This window comes from Megascapheus bottae, chromosome 10, assembly GCF_031878675.1.
Source record: "Megascapheus bottae isolate mThoBot1 chromosome 10, mThoBot2.hap1, whole genome shotgun sequence".
NCBI classification, from domain to species: domain Eukaryota; kingdom Metazoa; phylum Chordata; class Mammalia; order Rodentia; family Geomyidae; genus Megascapheus; species Megascapheus bottae.
The window spans coordinates 56,285,844-56,307,958 of record NC_143518.1 but is presented as its reverse complement, the minus strand read 5'-3'; the positions used below and the strand labels follow the sequence as shown (position 1 = coordinate 56,307,958).

Genomic DNA, 22,115 nt, shown 5'->3' with positions numbered 1-22,115 from the left:
CCCTAAGGACATGGGGACATACTCCTCTGCTAGTCTGGTCTTGTGAGTGACAGACCAGCACCAGAAAACACTCTAGCCTGCTGCTGGAGCCAGCAAGGGTCAGAGGGAGGTCTGAGCGCTGCTATTCAGGGGTTCGCTGGTTCTTCACTTGGCTGCCCCAAAATGACCATCTGCAGTCAGACGCCTGCTAAGCAGCATTTTACCCTGGGGTCAGCTGAGTTAAAACAAGACGGTCAAAGGCAAAAAAGCCCAAGCAGTCGCAGAGGAGCAAGCCCCATCCCCTCTCCCGCGGCCCCGTCCCCCCATTAACCCTCAAGCCATCCCTCAGTCAGAACAGTCCAGAAATGAGCATTTAATACAGAAAACCATGATAATTTACAAGTGGATCACTTTATGAGGCAGAGCCAGGAGGCCCTGCAGGGCCGTGAGGACAGAAAGGAGGTGGAGGCACACAGCTTCATATCCGGTCCTGCGCAGGCTCCTGTGTGCTGGGGTCCCTGCCCCCTCCCCTCATCCCATGCCCTATACTCCCACTGGTCCTCCCCAAGTGGGCAGATGGGGAACGTGGAGATGGGGGCACGGGTCCTAGGAAGAGGGCAGGGCAGGAAATGGAGCAAGGGGCTGCTGGGCCTGGTTCCTGTCACCCCACCCTTGGGCCAAGCCACAGCTTGGAACAGAGCCAGGCTCAGAGGGCTCCAGGCTCCAACTCCCCCCGCCGCCAAGCAGGCCACAGAGTGCTGAAGCTTAGGAAGGGGTGAGGCCTCAGGTGAGACGGCAGGGACCCCTTCCTCCTCCCCAAGGCAGGCCCATCCAGCCATGGGTTGGCTTCCTGCCAGTTTGGGGCTCAGCCAGTCCCCCAGAGGCATGCAGGGAGATGAGCTGGAGACTGGGGCACTGGAGGTAGAAAGGCCCCCTCCCAGCTCCCCTGCCAGGAGGGGCCTGAGACACATCTAAGGCAGCCCAGGTTCCAGGGGGACCTGGGAATGCTGTGCTTCCCAGGTGGGGCTGATGTCCAAGCCGGCTGTGGGCAGGCACTGCCCCCTCAGCCTGGCCACGCCTGGGGGACCCTGGCAGCCTCCCCCAAACGGCAGGGCAAGGTCTAGTGGCATCCACTGGGGTTCTCTCTAGGGACACCCACCTGGCCCCACCTGTCCAAGGGTGTAGACCCCACACGGCAGATGTGAGCCGTGGAGAGCAGGTCTTGGCCAGGCAGTGGGCAGGGGAAGAGGGAGGCTGCCGGTCACTTCGGCATCTCCAAGGCCGACACGTGAGGCTTCACCTTGAAGTACTGGTTGAATCGGATCACAGCGTACCTGCCAGAGGTGAGAGAAGGATGGGGACGCACGTCCTCACCAGTTCTAAAATCTGTAACTCTAGTCCACACTGTTGGTCTGTCTGGAGTGTGAACTCGGGGCTTCTTGCTTGCTAGGCAGGAGCTTTATGCATTGAACCACCCCACCTGTCAGCCTTTTTTTCCCTTTATTTTTGGGTGTAGGGTATTGTGTTTTGCTTTGCACCAGCTTCAAACTGATATCCTCTCATCTCTATCTCCCATGTAGCTAGAATTATACGCATGTACCATCACATCAGTCCCCTGGCTTTTGTTTTTATTTCAAGTATAACTTCTTTTTCTTGGGTCAGACTGGAGCAGACATCTGTTTCTCCAGTTTTGATTCCACAGTTCTGTAGTGTTGATGTTCATATTAATAGATAATGAATCTCCAGAATGTCTTCACCTTGCAAACCAAGCTCTATACCCACTAAAAAGCACCCCGAGAGTAGCCAGGCACGGTGGCTCACGCCTGTCATCCTAGCTACTTAGTAGGCTGAGATCTGAGGATCAAGGTTCGAAGCCAGCCCATGCACAAAAGGACCTGAGACTCTTATCTCCAATTAACTTCTAGAAAATGGGAAGTAGGGAGGGAGCGGGAGTTTGGCTTAGTGGTAGAGTGCTTGCCTAGCATGCATGAAAACCCAGGTTCAATTCCTTGGTACCACATACATAGAAAAAAGCCGGAAGTGGTGCTGAGGCTCAAGTGGTAGAGCTTTGGCCTTGAGAAAGTCCAAGGACAGTGCCCAGGCCCTGAGCTCAAGCCCAGGACTGGCAAAAAAAAAAAAAAAAAAAGAAAATGGGAAGTGGGGCTTGGCTCAAAGGTAGGGCAGTAGCTTTGAGCTAACTAAAGAGCTTAGGGACAGCACCCAAGCTGAGTTCAAGCCCCAAGCCCCACAAAAAACAAAAAACAATACACCCCTACAGCTGGGAGCTGGTGACTCATGTCTGTAATCCCAGCTACTCAGGAGGCTGGAGTTGAGGATAGAGGTTTGAAGCCAATTTTGGCAAACAAATCCTATAAGACTTTAATTAATTAGAAAAAAGCTAAAGTGGAAGCAAAGTTCAAGTGGTAGAACTCCAGCAAACCTACAAAGCCTGAGTACTGCCTTATTCCATGCCACGTGTCAGCTGACAGGCACTTGGCTGCTTCCTCTTGGCTATTGGGAGCAATGGTCATCAAATGTTCCTTTGAGAATTGGCTTTCAATTCTTCTGGCTTTATTTCCAGAAGCAAGATTGATGGAGTATACAAAAATTCTATTTTGAAGTGTCCAAGCCAAGCCACCAATTCCCATATTGTTCTGTATACAGGGCTCCTATGCGGTTTTGTTTTGTTTGTTTGCCAGTCTTGGGACTTGAGCTCAGGGCCTGGGCACTGTCCTTGGGCTTTCTCATGGCTAGTCCTCTACCACTTGAGCCACAGTACCATTTCTGGCTTTTTTCTGTGTATATGGTACAGAGGAACTGAACCCAGGGCTTCGTGCATGCTAGGCAAGCTCTACCGCTAGGCCACACTCCTGGCTGTGTTATATACAGTGTTCGTTTTTATAGCAGACGTGCTGACTGGGACAGGGCTCTAGTTAATAAACACTGGACACTGGGGCACGGTTCCCTTCCAGCGGTGAGTGGGTGGGCTGGACAGGGAGGAAGAATTGACTCGCAGCCCATAGGGACATCAGTACCTTACCCAGCATACTCCCTCCTCCCGGTACTGTTCCTGGACCCTCCATGCTGCAGCGAGAAGCCACAAGTCATAGACTGGCAAAACCACCCAAGTGTCCTCAGTAAGTCTCTGAAACCACACCTGGCATCTCTCAGATGAGTTCTCAATCATTCCATTCCACGCATGCTCTAGCTAGGGGTGGGGGCCCCAGATGTAGCTACGGCTCTGGGAGTTAGGTATAGCAGGAACGTGAGATCTCCTGTTAGGCATGGAGGCAGGGCACAGAACTTCCAACTGTTCCCAGTGCTGCTTTCCCAGCATGCCCTGGAGCTGCGGCCAGTCTGGGGTGGGGACAGGTGAGCAGAGCCAAGGAATTGGCTCCCTTGGCCTCCCTCGGTGTCTGAGGATTCCCTATTGCCACAGCCCCCTCATCCCGTATACCCCTCGACTCACCTGAGGAAATCGAAGTTGATGGTGGAGTACTGGTTCTGGATGAGCGCCCAGAGAGCCCAGAAGAAGTGAGATGCCTGCAAACAGACCACAGAGGGTCCATCTGGGGAGGCCTGCACCTGTGGTGGCCTTGCAGACTGGACCCCTGCAGCACCCTGGAACGCAGGGCTATGGGATACTGGCAGAGGTAGGGGGAGGGTCCAGCACAGGCTGGGGAGGTTACCCAGGCCAGACACTGGACAGCACCTGGGGCTCCCCCGGCCTGACCAGAAAGATGAGGGGCAGAGCTAGCCAGGTGCTAGCATCTGCCATCATTAGGCACTTGGTGGTCCTGAGCTTGTCTGGCAGGATGTACACTCCATCAGGCCGCTCCCAGACAGGGCATCTCCCTAGGGACACCCCAAAGCCAAGGATCCAGGCCGCGAAGGGTACCTGGAGCCCAGGGTAGGTGGAGGGGGTGACAGTGGAGGGGCTGGGGCTCTCACTAGGGGCAAGAGACTTTAGCAGTGAGTCTGCAGTGGCCTGGAAACTCCCTTAAACTGACCCTGTTTCCTCCCCCTCCTCACCCATACTCAGGTTGGAAGAAAAATCCAGAGGAAGAGAACCCAGGCATAGAAACAAAAAGTCTCAAGTTGGGGACATTTACTCTTTCTTTCTTTTTTTTTAGTCCATCCTAGGGCTTGGACTCTGGCCTGAGTGTTGTCCCTGAGCTCTTCAGCTTAAGGCTACCCCCCTACCCCTTGAGCCACAGCTCCACTTCCAGTTTTCTAGTGGTTAATTGGAGATAAGAATTTCTCAGTCTGCCCAGGTTAGCTTTGAACCGCAATTCTCAGATTTCAGCCTCCTGAGTAGCTAGGATTACAGGTGTGAGCAACTGCGCCTAGCTTGGGAACATTTATTCTGCTTTCCCTGAAGCCAGAGTCTGCCCCTGGTTCAAGAAGGCAAAGCTGGCCAGTACTACACCTGCAATCCTAGCTTGAACTCAGGAAGCTGAGATCTGAAGATGCCAGTTCAAAGCAAGCTCAAGCAAGAAAGTGTATGAGGCTGGGCGTTTGGCCTAGTGGTAGAGTGCTTGCCTAGCATGCACAAAGACCCAGGTTCAATTCCTCGGTACCACATACATAGAAAAAGCCGTAAGTGGTGCTGTGGCTCAAGTGGTAAAGCTCTAGCCTTGAGAAAGACTAAGGAGAGTGCTCAGGCTCTGATCTCAAGCCCAGGACTGGCAAAAAAGAAAAAAGAAAAAGAAAACAAAAGTGAATGAGTCTCTTATCACTAATTAATTGCAGAAAAAAAGCCAGAAGCAGAGCTGTAACTCAAGTGACAGCACAGAGCACCAGCTTTGAGCAAAAGGAGCTTAAGGTCAGTGTTCAGGCCCTGAGTTCAAGCCCCAGGACCAGAAAAAAAAGGCAAAGCAGAGGTTCTCAGCCCTGAACCACTAGAAACTCCATCACTCTGCAGGCCAGGCCCCACACTGGCGGCTCTCCTGCCCAGGCAAATTCCCAGCAAACAAGGATTGTCTACAAAAGACTGACCTGTTACTTTCGGCTTTTCTCAAAAGCATGGGCAAAAGCATTTTTGCTGAAAACTTACCAAGAGGAAGGTTTGTCTTTAAGGTAAAACAAAGAAGGAAAAGCCTTATACAGTGTTTTTGTGGGGTTTTTTTTGGTGCTGGTCCCAGGGCTTGAACTCAGGACTTGGACACTGTCCTTGAGTTCTTTTGCTCAAGGCTAGCATTGTGCCATCTGAGCCACATCTCTACTGCCAGGACTTTCCTACCCAGAACTGCCATTCTTAGATCTCAGCCTCTCGAGTATATCCATGAGTATTTAGAGTTACAGGCGTGAGCCACTAGCGCCCAACAATCTTGTCTTCTTGCTTATACATTGGTGAGGTTATAAGCATAGTTCAGAGTCCACGGGAACACACCAGAGACCCAATCTGAGCCATGGCCCTCAGAACTGAGCACACACAGCACAAAGGGAAGGGGTGTGGAGGAGCACAAAGGTGCTGTGGAGGGCTGAGAGGGGCCCCGGTCCTGCAGAGGTGGTCATAGGAGGATTAGAGCCTGACATGCTCCACCTCTTCTGAAGACTTAAAGAAGACATAAGGATGGGCTTCACTTCAATATGAAAGGCTGAGGTGAGCTAGTAGGAAGAACTAGTCAGGCAAACAATAGAGTTTGCTAAAATAGAAAGTAGAGCTCTTTCTTAGAAGTATTTCTCTAGAAAGGAGAGAACCTAGACTTCACAGGGCAGGGGCTGAGGAAGAGTACGGATGATATTATGGGGGCATCAAAGATGGCTCTTTCCAGGATAGGGTCCCCTTCCCCTGCCTCACAGACACGGGCACTCACCAGGGCAAACTTGTTGACTTGCACGTAGAGCCTCTCCACCTCTCTGGGTGTCACCGCCATCCCCTTTTGTGCCTGTAGATAGTAGCTCAGCCACTGCAGCTGTGTCTCCCGAGAGGGGTACTGGCCGTAATCCACCTCGCTCACCCCTGTCAGGGAAGATGGCCCGCAAGCTGCTGGAGTGAGCCCTGCGGGGTCTCTCCCATCTCCTTTGACCTACAAGGGCTTGGCTGAAGAGGAACCTTGAGACCACCAGCACACCCCCACACTCCCCTAATACGGGTTCCCCGTACCAGTGGGGCAGCAGCAGGAGCCCTGATGGTGTTACCTGTTCAAAACAATTATGCATCTGGGCACCGGTGGCTCACACCTGTAATCCTAGCTACTCAGGAGGCTGAGATCTGGAGGATCACAGTTTGAAACTAGGCAGAAAAGGTCTGAGGCTCCATTGCCAATTAACTGGCAAAAAGCAGGAGTGGGTGTACATCTCAAGTGGCAGAGCACCCGCTTTAGGCAAACATGCCAAGTGAGAACAGAAGACACTGAATTCCAGCACAGATACCAATAAGGACAACACAACATAAACGCAATGGCACACAGATGGCACTGGGCTACAGCAGCAAATGAGCGCTTCTAGTCTCATGCCTCACAGAGTCCCACTTAAGCTGGGACAAGCCCCCACTTCTCACAGGCTTAGATTATTTCCTCCATCAGACAAGGGCCACACACTGCTTCTCCCGTTGGTAATGACCCAGACAGTACCCCTGCTCCTGCCCAGTTCTCTGGATGATTCTGACACACAGGCTCAGCCCCTGAGGACCGGCCCAATGCTGTGTGTAGGAAAGGGGTTTATTTGAGAGAGGATCAGAACTGAGCCATGTTCTCTGGAGTCTCTCCTCCTTTCTCCTTGTTTTCTCCAAGCACCTTGCATATCTCCAAACACACCCTGGCCTCCAAAACCCTAGGTGTATGGGTGGGGTGAAGATTTTCCTGTGCAGATAAAAAGGATCAGAGGAAAGAAATCTGCCAGGGGTCACACAGCCAGTTAGAGGTATGATCAGCATTGGACTCATCTCCCAGTACCCAGAACCTCCTTCCCTCTTGGCCCCCCGGACTCATGAACCTAGTGCCTCATCTCCAGCCTCCTCCTGCCCTATGTTCTGTTCTCCCTCTTCCATTCCCAACCTGGAAGCAGGATGCAATCTGCTTGCCCCTTTGGTAAAATGCTAGTCGGACTTTGCTCTGTGCAGTGGTTAAGGGCTTAAAATACTTAGGAATTATCCCTCTGGAAAGGTCAGAGGGCCTGCTAGCCGAGCATTCCCAGGCCCAGTGCCCTGCCAGTGCCAGCCTCTATGTGCCACACCTCAAAGCTCAGCTGCTTGGCTCAGCTGAGGCCCCATTCTCCCTCCATTTCTGGGTGCAGCTGGTACCTGCCCTGGAGAGTTGTATCCTCAAACACAAGCATGTTTAACAGGCCTGGTCACCTGGGGTTAAAGGAGCGATGTGATTGGCCTTGGCTGGACTGGGAGTGGCTGAGGCTGTGGCAGGGGGCTACTTATCTGCCTTGGGCACACCTCACTCATCCTTAAGTCTCAGGAGCTGGTAACCCATATCACCAGCCTCAGAACACCCCTTCAGACTATGCTCAGTCTATAAACTGCCTCCTCCTTCTATCTGTTTCTAACAAGCCCTCAAGCTGGAAAAACTGCTCTCCTTCATTTTCATAGATGGTACTATGATGCGTGTGCGTGTGTGTGTGTGTGAGTGTGTGTGTGTGTGTGTGTGTGCTCTGTGTGCTGGTACTAGGGCTTGAACTCAGAGCCCAGGCCCTGTCTTTGAGCTTTTGCGCTCAAGGCTAGCACTGTACCACTTGAGCCACAGCTCCATGTCACACTTTTTGGTTATTTGAAGAGAAGGGTCTCATGGACCTTCCTGCTCAGGCTGGTTTCGAACCACAATCCTCAGATCTCAGCCTCCAGAGCAGCTAGGCTTATCGTCTAGCTTTTACGGAATACGGCCTCACATCCAGCCTCTTTCTGCTCCTGCTTGGCCTTCTCACTTGCTGCGGTAAAGCCACTCATCATTTGGCTTCTTAGCACAAACCATACGTGTGTGCTTCATCTCAAGCCTGAGAATAGGTCCTGTTATCATCTCCACTTTACAGGAGCTTCAAAGGGGTCAGCCTCTGCTCAAGGGTCACACAGCTAGGAAGCAGAAACACCTGGATTTGAATTAGGGAGGTCGAATCGCACAGCATAAATTACAACAAGTTCCCCTTAGATTGTTGTCTTCAGGGCATCAGACAAGCAGCAACTTAGGCCACTGTGCCCTTGTCCGCACGCAGAGCCCTCCACGCGTTAGGTGTGTAAGCTGAAGTCCTGTGCATGCTGGACAAGCCGGCATAGCTGTGTCTGCCCACAGAAGGGCCTGTTTGCTACCTCACATGCCAGCTCAAGCGATGCTTCCTGGGACTCTACAGGGACAAGTGTTCATATATTTGTACCAAACTGCCATGCAGGCTAGCACAAGTCAGCTCTCTGGGGGTGGAGGAGGGAGGTCCAGCCTCCCACCATGAGACCAACAACTCCTTAAAGGTAGGCCGTGACGGTCCCACTTGAATGGTGATATTTTGTAGGTCAGGGTGTCAGTCTAGAATCACCAGTGGCCCTCTCTGGGGACCTGGCCCCATGATGAGGGTGCCCCTCTCACCTGCAAACTCATTGAAATGGTTGCCAATGTCAAAGGCCTGGTAGTTGTAGCCGGCATATTCATAGTCAATGAACCTCACATGACCTAGGAGGCAAAGCAGAGAGTTGGTCCTGAGTCTGGAAACAGGGTCTCCGTCCAGCATACACTCCGTTAGGTATTATAAGTAGCAGGACTTAAGGTGTACAGGAACATGTGCACAGAGTCATATGCAAATACTTTGCCATCCATTTCATTCATCATTTAGTTAGTGATAGTTCTAGGGCTTGAATTCAGGGCCTAGGCTGTCCCTGAGCTTTTTTACTCTACCATTTGAGCTACAGCTAACCTCTGGCTTTTTTTTTTTTTTTTTTTTGTGAGTAGTGGGGTTTGAACTCAGCCTGGGCGTTGTCCCTGAGCTCTTCAGCTCAAGGCTACCACCCTACCCCAGGCCTGGGCCCTGTCCCTGAACTCTTCAGTTCAAAGCTACCACCCTACCCTTAAACCAAGCCCCACTTCCCATTTTCTAGAGGTTAATTGGAAATAAAAGTCAGGTTCTTTTGTGCTCAGGCTGGCTTTGAACCCTGATCCTCAGATCTCAGCCTCTTGAGCTAGGATTACAGGCGTGAGCCACCATGCCTGGCTCCGGCATTTTTTTTTTTCTGGTGGTTAACCAGAGATGAGAGTTTCATGGACTCATGTCTGGGCTGGCTTTGAACTGTGATCCTCAGATCTCAGCCTCCTGAGTAGCTAGGATTATAGATATGAGCCACTGACACCTGGCTTATTCTGTCTGTCTATTTATTTATTGCCAATTCTGTGGCTTGAACTCAGGGCCTGCGTACTGTCCCTGAACTTCTTTTGCTTAAGGTTACCATTCTACCACTTGAGCCGCAGCACTACTTCTGGCTTTTTCTGTTTATGTGGTACTGAGGAATGGAACCCAGGGCTTCATGCATGCTAGGCAAATGCTCTATAACTGAGTGACCTTCCCAGCCCTCTATTTATTTTAACTTGACTTTTGTAGTGCTGGTCTTACACAGCAGGCAAGGGCTTTAACATCGAGCCACACATGCAGCCCCATGCTGCTTCATATGAGACTTGAATATTCTTGGAGCCTAGTATACAAAAGGAGTCCTGACCAAATCTCCTGTGTCCTGCATACTGGGGACATCTATACTCCCCAGGGGCTACATTCTCAGGTACATCAAGAGTCTCGTTCTCTCAGAAGGCATCGGACAGCCACAGTGTCCTCAGAAAGTGTCATCAAAAGTAATGGCAGGAGATCTCTAATAAGTAGGAATTACAATGAGTTCCTTCACACAATAGACTTTTTTTTTGTGTGGGTCACGGGGCTTGAACTCTAGGCCTGGGTGCAGTTCCTTAGCTCAAGGCTAGTGCCCTGCCCAAGCCACAGCCCCACTTCTCATTTTCTGGTGATTAATTAGGGATAAGAGTCTGCCATTTTTTAGTGTCTTTGTGCTCAGGCTGGCTTTGGACTTTGACCCTCAGATCTCAGCATCCTGAGTAACTAGGATTACAGTCTCTCTTTTTTTTTTGGTTGTGGGACTTGAACTCTGGGCCTGGGTACTGACCCTGAGCTCTTCAGCTCAAGGCTACTGCCCTACTCCTGAGTCACAGCACCACTTCCAGTTTTCTGGTGGTTTATTGGAGATAAGGGTCTCAGGAACTTCAGTGCCCGGGCTGGCTTTGAATTGTAATCCTCAGATCTCAGCCTCCTGAGTAGATAGGATTATAGGCGTGAACCACCACACCTGCCTACTTTTCTTTTTTTCCCCAAGACTGGCACTCAACTCAATATATGACACTAACTTTCACTCACTGGCTAGCGCTCTACCAACAGAGCCATGCCTCCAGCCCCATGCAACAGTGAACTATATTCTTTTTTTTTGCCAGTCCTGGGCTGGAGCTCAGGGCCTGAGCACTGTCCTTGGACTTTCTCAAGGCTAGAGCTCTACCACTTGAGCCTCAGCACCACTTCCGGATTTTTTCTATATGTGGTACCAAACCCGGGTCTTCATGCATGCTAGGCAAGCACTTTAACCACTAGGCCAAACTCCCGGCCTATATTCTTTTCTTTTCGCCTTTTCTTTTGTGGCAGAAAACTAGGCTGGGTCTCTATTGTTTCAGCACCATCTTGCTTCTTCCCCCCCCCTCTTTTTTTTTTTTTTTGCCAGTCCTGGGCTTGAGCTCAGGGCCTGAGCACCATCCTTGGACTTTCCTCAAGGCTAGTGTTCTACCCTGAGCCACCGCACCACTTCTGGCTTTTTCTATGTATGTGGTACCAAGGAATCGAGCCTGGGTCTTTGTGCATGCTAGGCAAGCACTCTACCACTAGGCCAAACTCCCGGCCCTCCCCTTTTCTTTTACAAATTAATTTAGTATCAAAATCTCCCTCTGCTTGTCCAAGTGCCAGCCTTAGGAACAGGCTCCTGAAGCCAGCTGACTGTCCAGCCCGTGCTGCAGGGTTTCCAGGCTGGGGCTCAGGGACCGCTCCTACCTTTGGTGCTATCGTAGATAATATTCTTGCAGAGCAGGTCATTGTGACAGAACACCACAGGGGACTCCAGCTGGGACAGGTGCTCCTTTAGCCAGGCCAGCTCCTGGTCCAATACCTCCACTTTAGGAACATCTGTAGAAAGGCTAGATAGTGGCAAAAAAGTAGCTGGTGGGGAGAGGGCTGATGGAGACGGGCAGTACGGGGTACAAGAGCCCCTGGGCCCCAGTCCCATCACTCCTCTCACTGTCGCAGAACTCTAGACAAGGGAGCCCATGAGCTTCTTACTGTGTCCTGTGTAAGAAGGCCCCTGGTTCCCTGTTCTGCTGAGAAGCAGATTAAGACCTGGCCATAGAAGGAACTGGCAGAGAATCAGCCAGCTGACATTCCTGCCACTCTGTGAAATGGACAGGAAGCTGAGGAAGGCAGGACCAGGGAAGGACAGGGACGTGAGAAGGAATATCCAGATTCCATGGTTCCAGAGTAAGAAGGACCAAGGGCCAGGGGACCAAAGGGGAGTAAGACAAAGCAGACCTGGATCTGGGATGCTGGGAAAACTCTGCAGGAGGTGGTGGGTCTCTAGAATGGGTCTTGGCTCCTCCAGGGCAGGGTAAGTGTTCACTGGTGTGGCCTCTCACATCCAGCAGCTGATGACAATGTCACAGGCTGAGGGCCCCTGGAGACCAACCTAAGCTCTTATTCTCAGACCACTCAGGCCCGGTAAGGCAGTAAACCAGTGCTGCCTAGCTCCAGCCTGGGATGGCAAGGAATGCAGAAGACCCAGTCCACTGCGCATGCTCTGCCACTCCAACATGTCCCATCCACCTCGATGACACATAGTTCCTGGTCTCAGGCCCCTGCCAAACATCAGCCCTCTCTCCCAAAAGTGACGAGCAAATAGGCTAATCAATAAAGTTACCAGAGGCCATGCTAAAGTTGGGCAAGAACATCATGTACTCAAGTGCTCTGAACTTTGGCCACATGGATGCACACAAGTCTGTGTACACTGAGAAGCCAAATAACGCAATCCTTTAAATTCCAGGACCACCCATGGGGAGAGCCAGGGCTTTAGCTCCACCCCAGTGTCTCTGGTTTGTTTCTCTGTCCAGTGCAGCAAAGGCATAAAGAAGAGAAGAATAAGACAGATCCTCTCTTTTCCCCTGACCCCTACACCCCAGAACACAGGAAGGGTATTCGGTGACTAAGAAGTCCTCTGTCCCCTGTGGAAAAGGAAGAGCTGACAGGCTCCCTCCTAGGCTTTGAGATCAAGGTGCTTATCATAGGTACCCCAGCTCAAGCTCATGGGGATTCCGAGGCTCTGAAAAGGGAGGTTCTGTTTCAGCCTCCATGCAGGCAAAGCTGGACTCTGCATTTCCTCATGTGAACAGGGTGGTTCTTGACCTGTCCGGTATCCCAAACATGCCATGTCTCCTCACAGCCACCCTGTGTCCCCTCTGAATCTGCCGAGGCCCTTCTCTGAGTCAGGATGCTTGGTACCCCCTCATCCGCACCAGCCTTGATCTCCACACAGGTAGTACTCTGGTCTTGGCTCTCCTTAAGGAAATACCTTAAGATTCTGGTGGCTCATTCCTCTAATTCTAGGCTGAGATCTGAGCCAGCCCAGGCAGGAAAGCCTGTGAGACTCTCATCGCCAATTAACCACCAGAAAACTGGAAGTGGTGCTGTGGCTCAAAGCGGTAGGGTGGTAGCCTTGAGCACAAAAGCTCAGGGACAGTGCCCAGGCCCCCCGGGTTCAAGCCCAACGACCAAAAGCAAAACAAAAAAATTCTTCTTGGACTAGGCCATCCCAAGACACCGAGAAAGGAGGAGGCTTCCTTTGGTTTGCTCAGGTCCCAGCCTGAAAAACACACCTTTGACATCCAGATGCCTGCTGCCCAGTCCCTGACCCCAGCCTGACCCCACCTTGCCCACCACCCAAGGCCACCACAGTGGCTGCTGTGGGAACGACCCAGACCTATCTCCCATCGGCCTTCCTTGGCTGCCTGGCGCCCCTCCCCTGAGCACCTGGACTTCTGCCAGGGTACCTTTCAGTCCTGACACCACCAGACTCTTCCAAGGCTGCATGGGTGGACGCACAGCGGCCACTGGGGTCATGCAGAAGCACCCTTACCCCAGAGGAATGCTCCTCGGGCCCCAGGTGGAGCTAATGCCTGGCAAGTCTCCCCTGGGCTCCCATGTGGCAGGGTACTGGCACTTCCTCCCTCTGGGTGACTTTTCTGAGCCTTCTAGCTTCTTGGCTTTTCACCTTTGTTCTCCCACCAATCCATCCCTGGCTATCTCCTCCTGATACCCTCCATGTTCTTCCAGCCCAGCATTTCCTTCCCTCGCCCTTCCTGATGCTTTTAGGGTTAAGCAGCCACCAGATAACCTTACCACAGTCCTCCCCCACACCCCATCCCCTTCCCTACCTCTCCTCCCCGCTGCGCTGGACAGCATTCCTCACTTGATTTCTGCCTCCGTATCACCTGGGGCATCTAAATGCAGAGTCCCAGGCTCCCAGTGAGGTCTCTCAATCAACTTGCATCCAACCAGCACCCCAGGGGACTCTTCTCCAAGCCTGGGAGACCAGGCCATTTAATGACAGCAACTGCAGCATCTATCCCTACCTCAGGTCCACATCCACCCCCACCTTTTACCTCAGGACTGTCCCTTGTGGTGCTCTGCAAATTACTTCCTAAACCAACCAGAGTCCTGGCTCAAACACTTTCATGACTCTGCCTGCCTGCTCATTGCCAGTCTGTCTCCTTGACCTGGTAACCAAGCCCCCCAACTCTCTAGGCCCTCCTGCAGATCTGCTCCCATCAACCTCAGCTGCTCACATCTTAAGCAAACCCTGCTCCCCAACTGGAGGGGTCCCTTCTCCTTTTAGCCCTACCTCCTCCACCAGTAACTTTTCTGTCTTCTTCAACTTCATGCATTACACAACCTGCCTTGTGTGCCAATCATGAGCACGTGTGTCTATCCAGATGGCTCTCAAGCTTCTTGAGGGCAGGGCAGGGGCATGATCATGTTCATTTTTCTATTGTGTTAAATGCCAGTCACTCAATGCTTCTGAAATAAAGGACTAAATAAAAATCAGGGCAAGGAGGTAATGTGGGAGGCCAGAGCTTTATCTAGTTTAAATGATTGCTTTGGGATAGTGGGGCAATTGTGGGCAATGATTATCCCTTAATATAGTTCAAAGAAGTTAGATCCCAAGGTATGACAAGAGCAAAGGAAGGTAGCCAGCTCTTCCCCAGGGATCCCTTCTCCCCACATTACATGGGGACCTGAATGCAAGGAAACCTACCCCCTAGATCCTGAGCAATGACCTTGGGCAAATCCTACCCTCTCTTTGGGTGACAGCTCTGCCATCTCTCAAGTAGCAGTGGTGCCTGGAGGACAGCTGAGATCCTGTTCTCCCTCAGCCATTCTGGTTCTCAGGGACAAGGCAGACCTTGTCCTGGAGATAAAACGTGACAGAGAAAGTATAAACATGATCAAACAGAGGACAGGCTGGGGCAACCTGGACAAAGAGTGCCAAAGAAGCCTTGGATAGTCATGAAGTGGAGGAGTCAGACAGTCACCCAGGTGTGCCAGCACCACACACACAGATGACCATTAGTGACTATCACTTCTAGACCTGTTCTGCACCCTACTTCCCAAGAAAACTTTCCCCCATCCTCCTCCTCCTCCCGTTACAGGGCTTGAACTCAGGGCCTGGGTGCTGCCTCTGAGATTCTTTTGTTCAAGACTAGAGCTCTGCTACTTTGACTCCCATTTTCTGGTGGTTAACTGGAGATAAGAGACTCACGGACATCCCTGCCACGGTTGGCCTTGAACTGAACAGGAGTAGAGGAGTGAACCACAAAGCCTGGCCCAGGAGACTCTTACCTCCAATTAATCAGTAAAAAGCCAGAAGTGGAGGTATAGCACAATTAGAAAAAGACAAACAAGAGTATAAGCCCCAGTGCTGGCACAAACAAACAAACAACAACAACAATAAGTGGTAAGTGTTTGAAGTGATAGATACTCCAATTACTCCAACACACACACTAACCACACATACTGAAATATTATACTAAGTACTTCATAAGTATGTATATATATATATATATATATATATTTAAGTTCAGGAGGGGATCAGAGACTCACTGCTAACTATTTTTTTGGAAGCGTTGGGAGGGACCCCACTGTTTCTTCCAGGCCTGTTTCCACATCAAGGCTCCTGTGTGTGCTGGGAGTCAGGCACCTGGAGGTTAGCAGGACCCTCAGACTGCTGGCCAGAGAGCAGAGGGGAAAATTCGGGGAGCCCAGTTTTGTCTAGGGAAAGGAGCATCAAGACGCACAAGGTACCTCTCTGTCTCTGGAAAGAGATGAGCAAGCATCACTCTAAATGAGACGGGGAAGAACCTGGAGACACATGGGCCCAAGAAGCACTAAGACAAGCAGCAGGAACCTTGACATCCCCAGGGCTTGTTGGCAGTGGAGCCATTCTTCTGGCTGCCCTTCCTTCTGTTAGGGCAGCCAGCCATGCAGGACGAACCTTGGGTAGGGAACTAGAAGACTGGCTCTGTCAGGACCCACAATAGGTGAAACTCTGTCGTGGAGCCTGTTTCTTCCAAATAAACTGGGGAGAAGTTATTCCTGACCCTAGTTCCTTGCCACCCCTGGAAGAGTCAAGGAGAAATAACAGATATGCATATAAAACTGCCCACTTACACTCTGGAGGTGCAGTCAATTACCCCAACTTCTTAGACAGCGGCTGAAGGGGCAGCAGGACAAACTCCTCAGCCCCTAGCCTGTACCTGTGCCTCTAAAGGGGGACTGGAGCTAAATGGAGGGATAGCCTTGGACCTTCCCAGATCTTTGTACCTGGGGTTGATCTCGCTCTTGACCAGCGTGAAGTAATTGTGCATCTTGTGCCAGAGGGTGGGCCTGGGCAGGCTGCCATTGGCGTGGATGGTGTGAATCTTGGCCATTTCTAAGGCGATTAACCTACAGCAGAGGGAGGGAACAGAGTGTGTCAGTGCTGGTAAGGCCCTCCATGTTCAGATCCTGTGGGAAGCAAGTGGAAGGTCCACTGGGGCATTAACCGCAGGGTTAAGTGTGGGTCACCAGTCTCTCAGGAACCCTTGGTTCCCTAGAAGGCATGAAAATGTACTAAGACCTTTAGCTAGCAGCTCCAATCCCAAGCCCAGAGCTGCAGCTGCAGCAAGGAGTAAGGCAAGCGGAAAGTTGCTGGCCCCAGGTCAGTGGCATGCCACTCTCCCCACAGCAACCCCTGACAACAGAGGGGCGCTTGGGTGTGGGGTAGGGTGTCCTGCCTCCCGTGGACTTTGTCCCATCCTCTCATGGGAAATGACAGCAGTTCCCTCACCATCAAGACATCCATGGGTAATGATGCCAGGCAGGAAAGAAATGTCAGCCTCTTATCAGCCTGGCCAAGGTGGGGAGGGAGTCAGGCTAGCCAGGGGCAGCCCCTTCCTGGGCTGCAGGGAGTTGATGCTCGCAGCCTGGTGCCAAGGACGCAAAACAAACTAGCATTCTATTTTCAAGTCCTCCCGTGGATCTTATCCAAGGTCCTGGGAGAGAAAGAGTGGGAGGCAGGGAGGACTGCTGGGATATGGGAGAGGGTGGGGGTGGACTCGGGACTGACTGGTCAGAAAGGAAGGACCTTGACTTGATAAAGACCCCATCACTGAGGCCTGGGTCCCAGCTGGGCTCTCTCAGGCCTCTGCCAACCCTCCCTTCTACAGCCCTACCCCCAACTGTACACCAGGCCTCCAACATTGAGGCTTCCTTTGCCTCTGGCCTGTTGCTCGAATAATAATCACTGGGAAAGACAACAAAGACACTGACTGTTTGAAACCTTGTTAAGAGCAGAGTTGTCATAAAGATACTTGCCCAGCCCTGAGGAGGGTCAGGTCATACCCCATCTGGAGAGCAGGATAGTTGGGGGCTCCTTCAGAAGTCTCCTATGCCTCCCCCCAACCCCGTGAGGGTGGGGAGAGGTTGGGAAACAGGTAGCAAAGTAGATGAAAAGGGCAGGCTACTCATGGAGGGCAAGAGAGTACCTACTGCGATGACAGGGACACAGACCTAAGACCCAATCCTGGCCTTCTCTTCCCCTAGGAAGATTCTCAACAGTTAGAACAGAGCTGTTCCTTGAATATCAATAGGACTGTTGTGTGAATAGCAATGAAAGTAACCTCAACACTCAGCACTTTCTTGCTGCAGAGCCTGAGTAGGGGAGGGGGGTGGTTCCAGGCAGGGGGGGGGGCTCAGGGGACCAGAAGGGTGAAGACTCTGGCACAGCATCCACCTTCGCCTAGAGAGAAGACTGGCTATCCTGGGGAAATCACCACAGAAGGGCTTCGCTCCTATTTATCCCAATTTTGGGGCTCTCCCCCAAATGCCAACTTCTTATTATGGAATCTAAAACCCCCTTCAGCCTTCCTGACAGTGGCAATTGTTTCTGCTAAGAAGATGAGTGATGGCATGCGGTTCATAGAGGCGGAGGGAGAAGTGGGAGTGGTGAGGACTTGCTAATATTTGAGCTTATTTGCACAAGGCTAAAGGAGAGCTGGGAGGAGCCATGTGAGAAGGGCAGGGTCTCCAGCATCCTGTTCTGACCTCACCTCTCCAAGCTAGGCATAGTCTGCAGTTGCTCAGATGCAGCCGGAGAAGTTTCCTGTCACTGCCTCCCGACACACATAATGGTGACACACAGCCCAATGTCCCAAGGCTCTAGCAGCTTGAGATGGCACTCAGGAGCGTGGAGTTAGAGGGGATTTTAAGTCCCTGGAGAGCCAGCTATGTGTGCAAAAGGTTCACTAATTGGCTTGACAGCGGACATACATGGCGCTCTTGTTCTACCCCCAGATGGGCCTCATTGTTAAGCAGAAGCCAGAAGTCTCCTTTCCCTGGACAGACCCCTGAACTGTTGTCCTCAATATCAGGAGTAAACTTGGCCTTCCTAGGGTCTGATGCTCTCCACACAGCTCATGGCACTAGAGAGAAAGGATCCTGCCTGACACCCCAGTCCTGGCACAGTCAAGGAGAAAACATATACTAGTAGGTCCTCCCCCTTCCAGGCCCCACCCACAGCAGCATCCACAGGGCTTGTGGGCATGTGCACCCCAGCAGCAGCTGGAACCTGGTGTGTCCCCTGTTAAGGAGTCCAGAGGAACTCAGCTCAGCAAGAAGGAAGGCGGTTCACTGGGCTGGTAATGTCATGCTTGCCCTGGAGAGGGCCTTGCACACCTGAGCTCTCCGCAAAAGGAGAGGAGAGGGAGGAAACCCTGAACACCCTGGGGATTTGCCTCAGATTTCATTTCCAAGGCTCAGAGATGTTTCCAGGTCAGAAGTTGAGGTGGAGGGAGGCTGGAGGCATGAGGTCAAGAAACTGATCTCTGATACATTTAGGGAGCCAGGTGCTAAACTCTCACTTTCCTCCTCGCCCCCCCTCCATGCCCCCCAATTCATCCTTCTGCAGATCCCACTGAAACCTGCGGCCTGTTTCTGCAGAGTAGGTACACACACACACACACGCAATTTTAGATCACATGACTCCCCTCCACGAACCAAGAATTTCAAGCTCCAGAACTGGGGAATAAAGCCATATAGTACCCCACACCGTCCTTACCTGAAGAGCCGGGGTTCTCGGATGTGCTCAGGCCCAAGTGCCACACCTTGCATGTACTCATAGCACAGCCCATTCTGAAAGGTGCAGTAGAGCTTAGGGGCACAACCGTGTGCTCGCAGCAGCTGGAAGTTCCTGACCTCATTCTCTCGGTCCACCAGCAACTCCGTCCGCTCCCCATATACCCGGACCAGCACGCAGTCCCGCATGTCCTCCTCCACATAGCAGGCCACCAGCTTGTTGGTGATGCCATCTGTGAAACGCTAGCATGGGGAAAGGGTGGCTATGGGCGGGTGGAGCAGGACCTCTCTGGTCTCTCTCCCCAGGAACTCAGCAGGATGTGCTCCTTTCAATGCTGGGCACAACCATACATAAGCCAGCACTGTTCCCAACCTTGAGGTAGACAAGTGAGCCTGAGGGGGGAAAATGGCAGCCGAGCTCATCTGAGGCACACTCACTTCTGTGCCTATTTCCTGTGGATGATATTTGGCAAGGGAGGGATGTCTAAACTACTGTGTGGTAGGTAGAAACTTGCTTTTCTTTTTCCTTCACCTTTACCCTGAGAGAAACCCCCATGGACCAGAATGTGGCACAGAAGGGATGGGAGCTGCCTCCCACCACTTGCAGGCTCTGGACTCTCCACTGTACCTCTTGCTCTATCCAGTGGCACAGGCACATGGAGGGGACTGAAGCTGGCACCCAGCCCAGGACTTCAGTGGCCAGAGGGCCTTGAGCCTGTGAGTTCCACACCAGAAGAAACAGGAAGATAACTAAACTAGTAACACCAGCTGTCTGGGCAGAGTGGAAAGCAGGATGAAACCATAGATTTTATGGGACACAAGGTGAAGGAGTTAGACAGGACCTTGGAGGGCTGATTTTCGGTTGAGGAAACAGGCTCAGGGAGGGAAAAAACTAGCACTTGGCCTGTTAGGGTCAGTGTTCAAATTACCCTCAGCGGGCCTGCTTGATGCCGGAACTGTCTTAACCAGTCTGGGCCTCCTGAAAGTGCTACCCCTGGCTGGGAGAGACCTGTCAGCCTTCACACTCCCTTCAAATCCCCCCAGAACTTCGTCTTTCCCCACCCAGAAGGCCCATTGGTGCTGGTCCCTGCCACTCAACAGCTTCCTCCGTCAGCAGCCCCCAGAAGGCCCTTTGTAGAATGCAGGCCAGCTAGGGAGTCACCTGGGGCCCCTCGGCGGGTGGCTCTGCCCACAGGTGCGTGGAGGAGGCTGCCCAGCTGGGGCGGAAGGCACCCCGTGTGTGCGTGTGGAGGAAGGGGGCTGAGCTGGAGCCCTGTGCGGATGCGCAGATCGTGTGAGGGCTGGGTGGCAGCCGGCATATCCCAGGGAGGCTTCTCGGGAAGGGCTCGCCGCCCCCTCCACCCCTCGCGGAGTGGAGAGGGGGCAGTCTGGGAGGGGGGAGGGTCCCTTAAAAGTTCTGCCTCCTCGGGTCTCGGCGGCCGGGCTCGCACTTCGGGGCGGCAGGGCCCCCCGCGCGCGGCGGCAGGGGGTGGGGCCCGCGCGCGCAGCGCCGGCCGGCCGCGGGCAGGTGGTGGACCTCGGCGCGGCGGGCCGGGGCCCCGGGGAGCGGGCGGGGGAGGTCCGGGGACCGGCGAGCTCGGCTCTGCGCGGGGACCCACGCCGGGGCGGAGCTCTCCACGCGCACGAACCCGCGTGGCGAGCCCTGCGCAGCGGCCGCGCGCCTGGAGGACGGCACCGGAAGGATGCACGGACGACGGACGGACGGGCGGACGGACAGACGGGCGTCCCCGTGCCCCGCGCAGCCCCGGCAAGGGCCCGATCCCGGCCCCGTGCCCGCCCGGCTACCTTGGTGCGAACTTGCTCGGGCTTCCAGTGGGGCCGCAGCTCCTGGATGAGGCGCAGGGCGCCGGGCAGGATGTCGTCCTGGTCCACCGACACGCCGAAGCACGGGACGGCGGCGGCGGCCCTCGGGGGGCCCGGCGGCTCCCGGCCGCCGGCGCTGGCCGCCGCCCGCTCCTCCATGCCCCATGAGCACTGCGGGCAGGGCGCCTGCCTCCGCAGGTAAAAGGGCGAGCACGGCGGAGGAGCCGAAGGGGGCACAGCCATTCCCGGAGCCCCACCCCCTCGGAGCCGCCGCGCCCGCGCCAGCCGCCGCGGGGGGGCCCGGCGAGGGCGGGGGCGCGGGAGGGGCGGGGCCAGGGGACGGCCGCGGCTCCGAGGAGCCGCCCGCCGTGCCGCCGGCTCGCGGCCCGGGAACGTCGGGTCTGCCGCGACCGTGACATCACGGGCGCCGGGAACGTCGCCCCCCCCACCCCCGACCCCCGCCCGGGCCGCGGGTGCGGGGGAAGCGCCGCGCGCTGGGGAGCTCTCGGCTACCTGGAGCGCGGGGGTGGGGTGGGGCGGGGCGACGTCCGGGGCGGGGCGTCAGAGTGGGCGGGGCTTGCACAGACCACGCCCCCGGATCCTACCGGGGCGGCCCCGGGTTCACACACACACCCTCCATCCCAACCTTCCCTCCCAAAGAGCCTTTTCCTGGCTGCCTGGGGCAGGGACCAGTTCTTCTGGGCCTTTCACCGCATCCTGAATGTATCAGCGTGGGCCCAGAGCTCCCTGCCCTGGGAAAGGCCCTGCAGAGCCCCTCCCTCTGCCTCTCCAGGCCGGGTGATTAGTGAGGGTCCCTATCCAGCTGATGGTGTGTCCCCTGACAAGTCACTTCTGAGCACTCCTGGCGTTGGCGTCCTAGGCCATGACTTTGAGGAAGACTGAGCTTTAGTTACTAAATCTTTCAAATCTCCTTTCCGGCCTAGACATCTGACTTGAGGTTACAGGCCTGCAGGTGTCCCTGAGCCCAGTGTTTTATTGGGCAGAGGTGTGGGGGTGTGGGTTTGCTGCCCACCCTTCCAGGGAGAAGAGTTGAAGGCTTGGCATGTGTGTGTGTGGGGGGGGGGGGGGGGACTTGAACTCAAGGCCTCATACTCATGTTTAGCTTTTTCTCTCAAGGCTGGCATTCTACCACCTGAGCCATCCCTGGCATATCTTTTATTTTGTTTTGTTTTTGCCAGTCCTGAACTCAGGGATTGAACACTGACCTATGGCTTTCCCCAAGGCCAACCTCTGCCACTTGAGCCACAACACCATTTCCAGCTTTTTTTCAGTGTATTCAGTACTAAGGGATCAAACCCAGAGTGCATGCTAGGCAAGCACTCTACCACGAAGCCAAACTCCTGGCCCCTGGCATATCTTTAAAAAAAATTTTTTTTGTTTTTTTTGCTCATCCTAGGGTTTGAACTCTGGGCTTGGGCATTATCCCTGAGTTTCTTTTTGCTCAGGGCCAGGACTGTACTACTTGAGTCACAGCACCACTTCCAGCTTTTTTGAGTAGTCCATTAGAGATAAAACTCTCAGAGGGACTTTCCTTCCCCAGTTGGCTTCAAACCTCATTACTCAGATCTCAGCCCTGTGAGTAGCTAGGATTACAGGTGTAAGCTACC

At 53.6% G+C, this 22,115-nt stretch overlaps 1 protein-coding gene across 1 annotated transcript; it reads right to left on the bottom strand.

Moving 5' to 3' along the window:
- Positions 1 to 1,146: 1,146 nt before the first annotated feature.
- On the bottom strand, positions 1,147 to 20,738 carry Etnk2 (ethanolamine kinase 2). Its single transcript, XM_090341367.1, has 8 exons — positions 20,470 to 20,738; positions 18,647 to 18,906; positions 15,874 to 15,996; positions 11,002 to 11,144; positions 8,505 to 8,588; positions 5,799 to 5,944; positions 3,449 to 3,522; positions 1,147 to 1,313 (listed from the first exon to the last, which is right to left on the bottom strand). Exons 1-8 carry the CDS (start codon positions 20,728 to 20,730, stop codon positions 1,241 to 1,243), a joined length of 1,164 nt encoding a protein of 387 aa, XP_090197493.1. The 5' UTR covers positions 20,731 to 20,738; the 3' UTR covers positions 1,147 to 1,240.
- Positions 20,739 to 22,115: the final 1,377 nt, after the last annotated feature.